The following is a 14741-nucleotide window of genomic DNA, read 5'->3' as shown; positions in this document are numbered from 1 at the left end:
CGATGTAGTCTACTGTAGCCTTCAGCATGTGGCACATGGAGTGTGGTATGAGTTATGTGGATGAATTTGGGGCTAACAGGCAGGAGGTGTTAAATCAGATGGCTTCTTTACTTAAGGAAACATTGCATAATGCCCAACAGAGCTGAGGAGCTGAGCCAGCATTGGTGAAGAACCTTCCACGCTAATTCTAAAGGAGTCACATGAAAAGAGAAACTGCCCCTGTTTGTGTCAAGAAGTTTAAAACCTGGTGAGGGAGGGGGGAAGAGAGACAGAGCAAAAAGCACCACGTTTTAAAGAGAACAGGTGCAACTCTTACAAAGCCACCCTTAATCCCAACCCCATACTTCAATATAGTCTGGCTGTCATTTCCGAAATGGGAGTGGACGATCTGTAAACATCCCTCCCCCTGCCTAATCTGGGATGGAGGGGGGCATAATTACATAGCTCCGAGCTTCGGGCCTTTGATCATAATTACGGTGCCTTTGTAGACGTGGCTGTGGTTGCTTTTAGTCTCATGGAGGGAGATGTTTCTTGGAAGGTAGAGATTATATTTTTCCCAGAGGTGTTTGCTTTTCCCATATACATTCTATAATTCAGAAAAGGGTAAATTGCATGCACTAAATACATTCAGAAGGGATTTGTGCACAGAAGACCATCTCTGATTTGTGACCACAGTGTGGTAGACATTCTATCCCTGTCCTTTATTTTCAAAAAGATTTTGAAAACATTTAATTTTTTTTTTTAATGCCAAGTTTCTAGCTCTCAGTAATACCACTCAGGATTCTCGAGACAGCTAAATGCCACAGCTGAATACTAGATCATGCAAATGATGAATGACAGTGTCCTTAGTCATGTGCAGGGTGTCGTGCCCTCGCAATACAGTAAGTGCAACCAGTCCTCCCTTATCTGGGGATGAGAGCAGAGTATCCATGCCTGCATCCATGTCCAAGCTAGGGATGGCCGTCATAGGAAAATCCTATTAGCTTTTGGCTTGATGGATCCCTACAGCGCCCCCGACTCAGTGCGCATTTGTGAACCAAGTGGCGAATCAGTTCAGCGAAATTTGGGAACTTTCCCACTTTTTAAAAAATCCGCAAGCCACGATTTGCACAAAATCGCAGGTATAAATATTTACGGAAATAGTGATTTGCCAAAAATCGTGTCTGTAAATAGTGCAGTTTGCATAAAATTGCTGGTGTAAATGACCATTTACACCGGCGATTTTGCACAACTTGCTCTATTTACGGTCACGATTTTGCGCAAATCACAATTTGTGCAAATAAAAAAGCGGAAAACCACGAGCGTGCCCATTTCGGCACACATTGAGCTGGGCAAGCCCAGGGATCCACAAGCTGGAGTCTGGGGGGCTGAGCTGGTGAAAGCTTGCTAAGCTCTACCCCACAACCAGATTCCTCTGACATCCCTAGTCAGAGCCACGCCAGGCCATGGGGCTTCAGGCAGCTGCTGTTCCTAGTCTCATACAAGCCAGAAGAGTGGTGAAATTGACCAGACCAAAGGCAGTTTGTAGCACCAGCCCTACCATTAGGCAAGGTGAAGCCCCAGGGAGCAGATTTCGAAGTGTCGTTGAAGGGTGGTAACATATCAGTTATTTCATTTCCTATTATATTTTCAATGCCATGGGGCACTGTTTGGATTTTCTGCCTTTGGCTGCTTGTGATGGGGTCTAATCAGTTTCACCACTCTGTAGGATTGGGTGGCACACATAGAAGTAGCTGTGTTTGGGAAAATGAAGGAGTAGCACACCTTCCCCTCCCATGCACAGAAGCCCTTTCCAAATGTCCAGTGTTCCCAATGCTGTACTTCAGCCCTCCACACCCTGGTGCCATCCAGATGGGTTGGGGGATGATTGGAGTTGCAGTCTAACACAACAGGAGGGCACCAGATCAGGGATGGTTGCCTATAACCCAGCCTAAGCATATGGAACTGGAACAGTCGCAGGCTCCTTCCCTGTTTGCTCCTGCCTCCACTTCCTCTGTTTCCCCTATGTGGGATTTTAGACTGCAAGCACCTTGAGGCAGGGACCTGTCCTCTTGTGCTCTGCAAAGTGCCAGGCATGCTAGTGGTGCCATATAAACAAAGAAAATAAATGAAGCAAAGGTGAGATGGGGCGGGAGTGCAGTTGTGTGCATTTTCCCTGCTCCTGACCTCCATGTGTTCCTCTGAAAGCACAGTGGAAATACACACCCACCGACTGTCAACACACATGCCTTCTCTGTCCTTCATTACACTTCTGTATTTCTCAAGCTATTGTTGCTGGCTCCTCTTGTCTCCAAGAAATGTTCATCCGCATGCAGTCCAAGATGGGTTATCTGAGTGCAACGTCTCTTCTTAGGGCCTAACAGACATTAGTTTAATTTGCATCTAGCAGCTACATATTTTTTCTTTTTACTCTAGAGTAGGCACAGGGCTCCTGATGTGTAAAAACTCCACTATCCCCTCGGGCCCCAACAAGATAGCACATACTTTACAGTATTATTTCTTTTTAAAGACATACGGATTTTAAGTACTGCCTGTTTTGGCCAAAAGAAGATCTCCGAACTACCTCAGACTCGAGCCGAACCAAATTTTTTATGAGCTGAGATTTTCACATCAAAAACTTGCCTTTGAGGCAAAGCAGGACTTTTCCACAAAGCAGTGGGTGAAAATTATTGGAGGGTGGGGGTGGGAAAGAGAATGTTTAAGGTTGTTCCAAACAGGAGGTGCCCAGGCTCCAAACTAGCCCAAAGGGGCCAAGCTCAATGAACACAATGACACATTTCTGAGAGGAGCCTTAAAGGTCACGGACAAAAATGGAGGAATTAATCGCAAAAATGAAACCAAAAGTGTAAGGAGTTTTCTTTAAGCCCTGCTGCATGAGACACGTTAGTACTAGTGAGTCAGCAGTTTGCAAACTGTGTCATTTTGGTTATATGAATTGCAAGCCTCCTTAGGGGGAAACATGCCAAAGATGGGGTTTTGTCAGAAGAATCCGCAATGGACTCAAATGAGTGCAGATAATCATGCAGATTCTGCAGCCTTGCAAGTGCTTCTTCGGGGTGGGGGGGATTTGTGCTAAGGTGCATTAGCGCATTTACAGAAGTGCACATTAGCGCTAATGCGAATTAGCACAAGTAGAACAGAATTCTGGTTTTCAAAAATCCGATTCTTCAATGAGCAGATGACAGAACAAAAGATGCCTGACAATCTGCAGAAGACGAACGGAACAGATTTAACAAAATCCATACAACCCTAAATAGGGTGTCGCAAGTTCACCAGTTCACCAGCTCATATGGTGATCATAATGGGCGGACAATGTTTCTTTCTTTATTTGTGATACTTCTATACTGCTTAATATAACAAAATCCCTGAGTGGTTATGTTCATGTGGGGCAGCTGCTGGCAGGACCAGCAATGTGGTCACCATCACCTTGCTGGCATCACCCATGTCCCCGTCGTACAATGTGCAATTAATATGTAAGACATCTGTCCGCTGGCTTAGATGGCTTTCCAAGGGGATTAGATAAACTGCATCTCTCTGCAGCCACCTCCCTCAACATGGTGCCCTCCAGATGTGTTGGACTACAGTCCAACACCTCAGGAGAGCACCTGGACGAGGAATGCTGGTCTACAGCCATTAAGCCTGAAAGTTAAATGGACCTAATGTGTTCAGGGGCAGAGCTTTGCTGGGGAGCAAACTGCAGTGGAGGGTACCAGCATAGTTTAGCTTAAAGCTCTTACTTGCCAGTAACTCCGCCTTAGGAGAGGCATTTCAGCCTTTTAGAATGGGGAAAAAACTTGCATAAATACTGGGAAAACACTCAGTGATTGGTGGTCGGGGAAAATGGGCCTAGGTTCCCAAGGTGTTGCCATCTTGGGAACCCCAGATGGCCTGATTGGGGCCCTGGGCCTGCCGTTCTGTACTCCTGCTTTATATGGTTCTTTATCTTTCAACTGGACTCGAACTGAACATCTCTTTGAAGAGAGGACTCTGCTTTTTGAGGTAGGACACACAGACATTCTATGGAGAGGGCTGTGGCCTTCTTGCCCTTCTAAGGAGCTTTGCAGAAACATCAGGCTGCCCACTCTTAGAAACAAGGTGCTAGGCTTGGTGGACCCTCCTCTGCTTATGTTTTTATGAGATGCCATGGCAGGAGAGGGAAAGAAAGGTTGGTTCTTCTGCACCATACATTATTTTATGGACTTGGCTTGCAGCTTTATTGTTTGGATAGTGCTGGTTTCTACTGTGGCATTATTACTGTTTTTATTATTATTATTTATTGCATTTATACCCCGCCTTTTTTCCTCTTGCAAGGAACCCAAGGCGGCTTATATTATCCTCCTCCTCTCCATTTTATCCTCACAACAACAACCCTGTGAGGTGGGTTGGGCTGAGAGTGTGTGACTGGCCCAAAGTCACCCAGTGAGCTTCCATGGCCGAGTGGGGACTAGAACCCGGATCTCCCAGCTCCTAGTCCAACAATCTTGCCACTACACCACACTGGCTATTTATTTATTTACAAAGCTTTTATGGTAAGCTTTGGTAAGTTTAGGTTGGGAGGAGCACAGAATATAAATGTGGGAAATATATATTAATTATGGAGATAATTAAATAATTAAATTAAAACTCAAGAACTTTGGGGCCCAGATAGTTTTCTCATCCATCCTTCCAGTAGTTAGAAGAGGGATAGAAAGGGAACGAAAAATACTCCGGGTGAATGACTGGCTACGAAGGTGGTGCCGACGAGAGAGATTTGGATTCTGGGACCACGGGCTATACTTCCTGGAAGATGGGCTAGGGATGGGTTGCACCTCACAAAGGCTGGGAAGAATGTGTTTGGCCACAACATGAAGAACTTCATCAGGAGGGCTTTAAACTGAATCCTACGGGGAAGGGAGATGTAATGTTGGGGGTAACAATGGACGTAGGCGCATGCACTGCAATGGAGAGAACAGCGCTGATAGCGCCCAATAATAGTCTTCAGACACATGTAGGAAGAAAGCCAGACTATGAAGCACATGGTCTTCGATGTCTATATACTAATGCCCAGAGTATGGGAAACAAACAGAACGAACTTGAACTCTTAATACAGGAGGGAAATTATGACTTGATAGGTATAACTGAGACTTGGTGGGATGACTCTCATGACTGGAATACAGCAGTTGAAGGATATAACTTGTTCAAAAAGAACAGGAGGAACAGAAAGGGAGGCGGGGTTGCACTGTATGTGAAAAATACATATCTCTGCACAGAAATACAGGAGGAGGAGCTTGGTAGCCCCATCGAGAGCATCTGGGTTGAAATAAATGGAGCAAAGAATAAAAGGAACCTGGTGGTCGGAGTCTACTACCGGCCACCCAATCAAGGAGAAGCCAAGGATGAAACTTTTGAAAAGCAAATAGCCAATGTTTTAAGGAAGCATGATGTAGTAGTAATGGGGGACTTCAATTTCCCCGATATTTGTTGGGAGACAAATTCTGCAAAACATGGCCCCTCCAGGAAATTCCTGACTTGTGTGGCGGATAACTTCCTCCTACAGAAAGTAGAGGAAGGAACTAGAGGATCGGCTATCCTTGACTTGATCCTAACCAACAGAGATGACTTAGTGGATAAAGTAGCAGTTACAGGAACTCTGGGGGAAAGTGACCATGTTGTACTTGAGTTCTTGGTTCTAAGGGAAGCAAAAGCCGAGTGTACTCAAACACGTACCCTGGATTTTAGGAAAGCTGATTTTAATAAACTCAGAACAATGATCAGTAAGGTCCCATGGCAAGCAATGCTAGCGAGAAAAGGAGTCCAAGATGGGTGGGAACTTTTAAAAAAGGAAATTCTCAAGGCACAATCACAAACAATTCCAACAAGAAGAAAAGGTGGAAGACAACAGAAGAAGCCAATGTGGCTTCACAAAAAGCTTAGGGATGACCTGAAAACAAAAAAGGACACATATAAGAAGTGGAAAGAAGGCCAAGTAACAAAGGAAGAGTACAGGCAGGTAGCACAGAATTGCAGGGATGGCGTCAGGAAGGCTAAAGCGGAGAACGAGGTGAGGTTAGCGAGGGATGCTAAAAACAACAAAAAGGCTTTCTTCAGCTACGTGCATAGTAAAAGGCAGAGGAAAGAAATGGTTGTTCAGCTATTAAATAAGGATGGCAAAATGATAACAGATGACAAAGAAAAGGCAGAGGTGCTCAATTCCTACTTTGGCTCAGTCTTCTCCCAAAAGAGGGTCTATGACCCCCCTGGCAAAGGCGAAGTACAGGCTGAAGGGGCAGGATTGCAGCTTGAGATCGACAGGCATATGGTCAAGGAACACCTCATTACTTTGAATGAGTTCAAATCTCCAGGGCCAGATGAAATGCATCCTAGAGTAATAAAGGAACTGGCAGAAGAACTCTCAGAACCGCTGTCTATTCTCTTTGAGAAATCATGGAGGACCGGGGAAGTGCCAGATGACTGGAGGAGGGCTAACGTTGTCCCTATCTTCAAAAAGGGTAAAAAGGAGGAACCTGGGAACTACAGACCAGTCAGTCTGACATCAATCCCTGGGAAAATTCTGGAGCAGATCATAAAGCAATCCATCTGGAAGCACCTTGACAACAATGCCGTGATTACTCGAAGCCAACATGGATTTGTCAAAAACAAGTCCTGCCAGACAAATCTGATCTCATTTTTTGATCAAGTCACCTCCCTTGTAGACCGTGGGAATGCTGTAGACATCATATACCTCGACTTCAGCAAAGCTTTCGACAAAGTGCCCCATGATATTCTGATGAGCAAACTTGCTCGAAGTGGGCTAGATGAAACAACGATCATGTGGATCCACAGTTGGCTACAGAATCGGACTCAAAGAGTGCTTATCAATGGGACCTTCTCAAGCTGGGGAGAGGTAAGGAGTGGGGTACCGCAGGGCTCAGTCCTGGGCCCAGTGCTCTTCAACATTTTTATTAATGACTTGGAGGAGGAGGTGCAGGGAATGCTGATCAAATTTGCAGATGACACAAAATTGGGAGGGATAGCTAATACTTTGGAAGACAGGAACAAAATTCAAAGTGATCTGGATAGACTGGAGTGCTGGGCAGAAAACAACAGAATGGCATTTAATAGGGACAAATGCCAAGTTCTGCACCTAGGAAAAAGAAACCAAATGCACAGTTACAAGATGGGGGATACGTGGCTCAACCACACTACGAGCGAGAAGGATCTTGGAATTGTCGTCGATCACAAGCTGAATATGAGCCAACAATGTGATGTGGCTGCAAAAAAGGCAAATGCTATTTTGGGCTGCATTCATAGAAGCATCGCTTCCAAATCCCGGGAAGTACTAGTTCCCCTCTACTCAGCACTGGTTAGGCCTCATCTGGAGTACTGTGTCCAGTTCTGGGCACCACACTTTAAGAAGGATGCAGACAAGCTGGAGAGGGTTCAGAGGAGGGCAACAAAGATGATCAGGGGACTGGAAACAAAGCCCTATGAAGAGAGACTGAAAGAACTGGGCATGTTTAGCCTTGAGAAGAGAAGACTGAGGGGAGATATGATAGCACTCTTCAAGTACTTGAAAGGTTGTCACAGAGAAGAAGGCCAGGATCTCTTCTTGATCATCCCAGAGTGCAGGACACGGAATAATGGGCTCAAGTTACAGGAAGCCAGATTCCGGCTGAACATCAGGAAAAACTTCCTGAGTGTCAGAGCAATACGGCAATGGAACCAATTACCTGGGGAGGTGGTGGGCTCTCCCACACTGGAGGCCTTTAAGACGAGGCTGGACAGCCATCTGTCAGGGATGCTCTGACTTGGATTCCTGCATTGAGCAGGGGGTTGGACTCGATGGCCTTGTAGGCCCCTTCCAACCCTACTATTCTATGATTCTATGATTCTATGATTCTATGAGATGGGTTCAGCATAGTGCTGTGCCGAAAATTTCTCCCACATTTTTTTCGGCCATTCTCATTCAATTTGATAGAAGAGAAATTGCTTTTGAAAAGAAATTCAACGGTGAAGAAATTTCGGAGAAATTATCATGGGTTGGATTTGGGTTTCTTGGGCTTACCTTATTGAGGAGGTGGCTGAGGAGTGAGCACAAGTGTCCTGTTTTTCATTGTACAATCATCTCTCTGGCCGCCTCTGGCCTCCTCAGCTTCCCACCCTTCATTGTGAGATAATTCCTCCCATAGGGCTTTTTCAGATCAGGACATGCAGGCAGCCTGGGAGGCTGGCTGTGATTAGGTAAGCTCAAAACACCACAAAAATAAATTATAAAAAATCCTGAATGAGGCAGAACAAGGGAAGCCTCTTCCGTGGGGGGAGAAAACTTTCAGGAAATTGGAGGACGGATTTTGGCAGAGCACTAACTCCACCTCCTCCCTGGAGCAGGACACAACACTGCCCCCATCTGCATAGGGGTGAATGCAAATTGGGGGCCGGCCTGCCAAGGCGGTTGATGCTATTGCTAGGGATGTACAGATCCCCTTACCTCGCATCCGCAGGGGGTCCACCGGGGGGGGGAGGTGATCCATTCCTCCCCCTGGAATCCTCAACAGGGGAGAGACGCTCCGTTCCTCCCACCCAGAATCCGAGCTGGCCGGCTCCATCCCAGCTCCTATCTGCGTGGAACAGTGCTCTCCAGACGCAAATGGCGTCAGCTACGCCATTTGCATCCCCATTTCTTCTCGTGATAGGCTACGCATCTCTATTTATGTAGATACTTACGTAGCCTATCGCATGAAAAACCAGGGATGCAATGGCGTCCACTACGCCGTTTGCGTCCCTGTTTTTTCACGCGATAGGCTACGTAAGTATCTACGTAAATAGAGATGTGCAGCCTATCGTGAGGAAAAACGGGGACGCAAACAGCACAGCAGACGCCATTTGCATCTGAATGCTTACTTCCAGGTTCCACATAGATGGCGGAATGGAACCGGCCAGGGGCGGATATTTGGTCTAGAGGTAAGTGCGTTCGTTCCGCTGCAGACTTTGGGGCCCCGAATTCACTGGAATTCGGCCTCATTGGATTCCACAGCAGATTCCGTGGACATCCCTAGCTGTTGCAGCACAAAACCCCCCAAAACCCTTACCAAAAAAGAAAGAAGCTGTGCTACAAGCCCTGCCAATGGGGAACCCTAGCTGGGAGAAACTGTTGAGAATTTCTCCTCCTCCTGGAGAAATCTGGTGAAATTGTCTCTAGGGATGTACGAATCCCCTACCTGCCAGTCCGCGGGGGGGGGGGGGTCCGCGGGGGGGGAGGCGATCTGTTCCTCCCCCCAGAATCCTCTTTGGCTGGCTCCACTCCACGGTGATTCTGCGGAGCCACCGCCCAGCTCTGAAGTGCCAGTGATACGGCCACGATGCTGTATCGCTGGCTGAAGGGGACTGACTGCAGACGCAAATGGCGTCCAGGACACCATTTGTGGCCGTAAAGGCCTTAGTTTAAGGTAAATGCAGCCGTAAATGGCTGCATTTACCTTAAACGAAGGCCTTTACAGCTGCAAATGGCGCCCTGGATGCCATTTGCATTTGCAGTCAGTCCCCTTCAGCCAGCGATACGGCACGGCGGCCGTATTGCTGGCAATCTGGGGCCGGAGGATCTGGCCAAAGAGGATTCAGCGCGGAGGTGGGTGTAAGCCTTCCGTTCCACAGTCTGGGGGTTAGAATCTAAAGAAAGATTCTTTAGAGTCTGGCCTCATCGGAGTCCGTGGCGGAATTCTCCACCATTCCTAATTGTCTCCCAAATTTCTCTGCCCGCAAGTAAGGCGGAGAATTTCAAGAGGCCCCTTGTGCACAACTCCAGTTCAGCAGAGCATGGGCTGTGAGACTAGTCTATCTTCACTATTTTGTCTATAGATTGTTAGAAGAAAGAGGTATCTAAATGCTTTGTTGCTTGGGGTCTATCTAAATATTTCCATTTGTCTGCATTGACCCAGAAAAGGAGACCAGCTTTGGTCATCTGCCCAAGTCATGGGAGGATAATTTGCACTGATCTGTATCTGATGAACAACGTGCCAAAACTAACCCCTTTATCAACCCTGTACTTTCTCTGCAAATTTGGGGGGTGGCTATTTTCGACATCCACTGACATTTTTGCATTTGTATAACAGGCATTAATAAAGGCACCTTCTTGACTGCGATATTTTTCTGCCCAGTATTCCGACTCGTGGCTATGGCAGTTATAAATGAGCCCAGACGTGGCCTATGAATTGGGCCTCTGAGCATTCACACGAACAACTGTCACTTAGTGGCTTTGCCATCAGATATTCATCTGAATCCAACCTTAGGGACAGGAAATGCCCAGTGGGTCTGCCTTTACAAAAATGCTTCCGTCTCTCAGTTTTCCTTCAGTGGTCAGTTGCCCAGAAAGTCTCCCCTGCAGCAGACAGCTGAGTGACCAAGGTTCCCTTGTCATCAGAAGCTGGTGGAGTTTGTCGAGTGTCCAAGACCGCGTCTGTTGTGGAAGGGTTCATGAGGAAAACAAATCTGCCTTCACGCCCATTTCATCTCCTCTAAGCCCCCCTCCCCTCCCCCTTTCCTGGCCATGTTCCACATTCCCCAGTCCTGAGCAGTTGAGCTACAGAGACCGCCTGCAATTTCACACTGAGAGATCCTCGCTGGATATTAGCCCTCTCATTCTTGCACAGGCCTGCCGAACGGGGGCAGTGGCTTGGAGCACAGCAAAGAGTAGAGCAAATGGAAGAGGAACGCCTCGCCAGAACAAATCATATTAAGCTACGGAGAGACCCCAGAGCTCCTCTGATCCCCAGCCAGGGTTTCTGCCTGGCATCCATCAACTGTTCTGTTGAGCACACATGCAGGCCTGCAACCGCAGCACCGGTGGTGAAGAATCCAGGCGCACCGGAGTGCCTCAACGGCGGCTCTCCTAGGCAATGCGGAGGAGCAGGTCAAGATGAAGGAGCCAAACAGGAAAGGACTTCACTAGGGGTTAATTTCCAAAGTGGCCACGACTGGCTTTAAAGTTGCATCCTCTCTAACTGAGGAGCCCTTCTCACAAATGCCCCATATGTACATGGGCTGGTTGTGGTTACTGAATGGTAAGAAGAAGAGGGCACTCTGCACATGCTCAGAGGTATATTTCTTTTACTGAGAAAGCACCGGAGCTTCCTGCCACACTTTAAGTCCTTGACCTACTTTACTCTCCTCTTGAAGAGAGAAAACAAGGAAACCGTTTTATACTGAGACCCCAGTTCTTGCTGTCTCAGGTCTTTTCAACAGCTGAGAAGCTACTGCAGTGAAGCTCAGCAACCACACTACGCATACGGAATGTTTACATCAGGGTTTTTTGTTTCTTAAATTCCTTTTCAATAAGTGATATGACCAGGAGCTATTCAAAGCCAGAACTTACCCTAAACCATTTTTTCCACTACAAAGAATAGAACACACTGCCCCTAAACATATGCAGAGTTCATTTTCCTCATACCTCCCAGGCTCTACACATCTAGTGTAGTCAGGGAAAGTAAAAAATGAGATTCCCAAGCAGGACTGAACCCCAGAACCTGATTTTAGAAACTGATCAGTTAATACAACCAAATGTTCATTAATTAACAACAGTGAGAACCAAGCGTATAAATCAGGGGTGTTTATACATCCAGATTAGGGATATACAGGTTTTGTTTCATCTGTTTCCTGTGTGTTTCATGTGGATTGGCAGGTGCCTTTCATTCTGTCATCCACTCACTGACAGAACTGGACTTTTTCCCGCCTTCGGAAAAGTGCACAAAAGTGGCAGGTCTGCCACAGTTTGTGTAACTTTCACTGGCATGTGACGGTTTGCGGATTTTTCTTACCTCAATGTACAGTCGGTGAGCAGAGTGCACACACAAAAAGAGGGCTACATAGCACAGGGTAAGATCAGAGGCGTATAAAAGTTGTGTTTCTTTTTAAAGGCATATATATTAGCATATTTTCCAATAACTTTCATACTTGCGTACCACTAAAAATTTGCGTACAATTCCGGAAAGCAGAAAAATGGTCTGCCAGTCTGCAGAATCAGTGCGACTCGAGGCAGGTCTGCTGCAGAATTCCCAGGTTGGATTCACAGACATCTGAAGTCATTTGGATCTGTTCTGGATTTCTCTGACATCCCTACTCCAGATGGTATTGGACTACAACTCCCATCATCCCTGACCGTCGGCCAGCCTTCCCTAACCTGGTGCCCTCCAAAGGTGTTGGAGTGCAACTCCCATAATCCCCAATATAGCTGGCTGGAGGATTATGGGCACTGTAGTCCAACACCTCTGGAGGGCACCAGGTTGGGAAAGGCTACCATTGGCCACGTTGGTTGGGGCTGATGGGAGCTGGAGTTATATAACATTCTGATGCAAAACCCGAACCTGGTGATTTCTTAAGTGCTTGCTCTGAGCCAGAATTCAGACCAGTTCAATTCCAGGACTCACCCCTACATAATAAGAGGTGGGTCTTTGTAAGTGTGGCAGCCTGTGAGCATGTGCAAAGGGTCAGTGAATAACTATAGTCAGCCCTTACGCATCTGGTAACGCCATCCAGACCACAGTGTATGCCTTTCTGGCTGGCCCCACCCCAAGCACCGCTCGCAATAACAGACCCAATGTTTTAGCATTATGAAATTTCCCACTGAAAAAGAGGGAGTGCGTCTCGCCTTCTTCATGCAATATGTAAGGAACTTATAAAACTGACTGCTACAAGATGGGGAAGATGGACACTGACTTAGATGGAAGTGGGTGGGTAAAAAGGTATATCAGCAGGTATGAGGCATAGCTAAATGGAGCCTCCATCTTCAGAAGGCCTCCACCTCCGATTAATTCTGGATCCTAGCGACAAGTTAGAGAGGAGGCTCATCTTGCATGGCCTGCTTGTGAACTGGCCCCTATTGGAAAGAGGAGGCTAAACTAAATGGACTTTGGTCCAAGAAGCCACCTGTGTTCTTGAGGTATGGGAGAGGACCAGGGATGTTCAAGCTCGCTGAAATTCTCCAAACTTTCATTTTCTCCATCTTTCAAGGAAAGCACTTCTTCAAGGCTCAGCTCAGGTTGCTCTTGCTTTCATTTGCAACCTGTTTTTTGCTTCACTGAAATGGTAACATGTTCATTTCGGATGGGAAAAGTGTGCATTTCTCTGCATATTTTTCAAAAGTGCGCACTTCCCTCCATTTCCTAAGGCATAAAATGTGTGTGTATGTGTACATTTCAAAGTGAACTTTTAAAAAAAATGCACATTTTTTAACACTGTCACATGTTTGGGGATGTGTGGACATTTTTTTAAAAAATACGCTGCCATTCGTGTTTGGCGATGTGAACGGGCCAAGTTCGGATGATTTGTGCACTGAAAAGAAATGACCATGCATCCCTGGTGTTCTTAGGATCCTTTCAGAAATCAGTCACTGCATCCCAGCGCCTCGATTAGATGGCCACAGGAACTTCCCTGGTCATTTCACAGTGTGCACATTCCTCTGCATGGAAGAGATGGTGTTCTCCCCTGGCATGAGTGAGCAAATGGCATGGGGCTCAATGAGCTGAATCCAAACTTAGAGTAGACCCACTGAAATCAGTGGGACTTAAGTCAGTCATGACAGTGGGTCTACCCTAAGTATGGCCAAGTCTGGGGCCAGCGTTCTGTGTGCATATCGGAGCGCACGTGGTGTTCTGGAACTGGGGTACTTGGCTATTCTCGTGGTTCGGAATGCTGCTACAATTTGCTTGGTTTCCTCTTTGGCCTCCCAGACTCCCGGGTAGAGCGTGTGCATATTCTGTTTTGCTGGCAGGATCTGAGGTCCTTGCTTGTTTTCAGTCACTCTGCCTGACACTTGTCAAATGATCTATCCTCCAGGCAAGGTTTTCTGTACCCTTTCCTCGTATTTACTGAACGCAGTGAGGCAGTTGCCAAAGAGGAAAGAGGAGGGATGTCTGAAATGGAACAATAACTAATTGGAAAGCCAAAAATAATAATCAGCTCCACAGAGCGTGAAACGAGTGGCATATTTCTTCTGACACACACACCCCCCGCCCGGCACCACCAGCTGCCACCATCTGATAGCAGGAGAGATAAAAATTACAGAGCAGACGCACACGGCTAGCAGAAATGTGAAGTCGCGGACAGACTCACCGCTGGAGGTAGGCATCGGGGCAGCAAGGCAAGGTCGAGTACGGTGCGGGTTCAAAATTCATTTCCTTCCCAAGATCTTCTTTGGACGGAAATCAGCACAATAAATAAATATCTCTCCGTATATAAGGTCAGCTGGCCAAAAGCAATAGGGTCAAGAGGCATTTGGAGATAGGATTTTCTGAGAGTTCTTTTACACTTGCAAAGGGGTGGAGCCTTCCAGGGCCTGGCCAATGGGATTCATCCAGTGACCCTGGCCATTGCAAACTGTCACTCTATCTGAGCCCAGCATCTTCCTGCAAAGTTTCTCATCCCCCGGCCCCCCGGCCCCCCACCTGCCTGCAGCATCTGTAATAGCCAGTGGTGGCCACACGAGGGGTCTTTGGGAAGTGGTCCAGGACATCTTTGAACTTCTGATCTCTCTGCCCATTGGTTGTTTCCACCAGATGACATCAGTGCTTAATTTGGGCCACACAGAAATTCGGGGCCCCTTCATCTCAAGCAGGTCCCAGTAGTAGGACTGTGCTGGATGATCTTTCATTTTCAGCTGCCTGTAGGGGAAACTCGGAGCTAAGGGATTTTTTCTTCTTACAGCGGCACCCTGTTGCTTTGCAGTTAACCACTGTGGTTCTAAACAAACATCAGAACTTCGGGAAATCCCT

The 14741-nt window shown here is 47.0% G+C and overlaps 1 protein-coding gene across 1 annotated transcript in view; it reads right to left on the bottom strand.

Moving 5' to 3' along the window:
- The window catches only part of TP63 (tumor protein p63), a 183083-nt gene extending 168880 nt beyond the window's left edge, over positions 1-14203 (bottom strand). The window contains exon 1 of the mRNA XM_084847798.1: positions 14083-14203. Coding sequence (XP_084703924.1) covers positions 14083-14144 — 62 coding nt within the window. The 5' untranslated portion in view covers positions 14145-14203. The remainder of the gene's footprint in view (positions 1-14082) is intronic.
- Between the last annotated feature and the right edge of the window lie 538 nt (positions 14204-14741).

The sequence above is a fragment of the Heloderma suspectum genome, chromosome 3, assembly GCF_057233095.1.
Source record: "Heloderma suspectum isolate Gila_16-S chromosome 3, 16-S_ref, whole genome shotgun sequence".
NCBI lineage: Eukaryota > Metazoa > Chordata > Lepidosauria > Squamata > Helodermatidae > Heloderma > Heloderma suspectum.
This window is presented reverse-complemented; position numbering and strand designations above follow the sequence as displayed.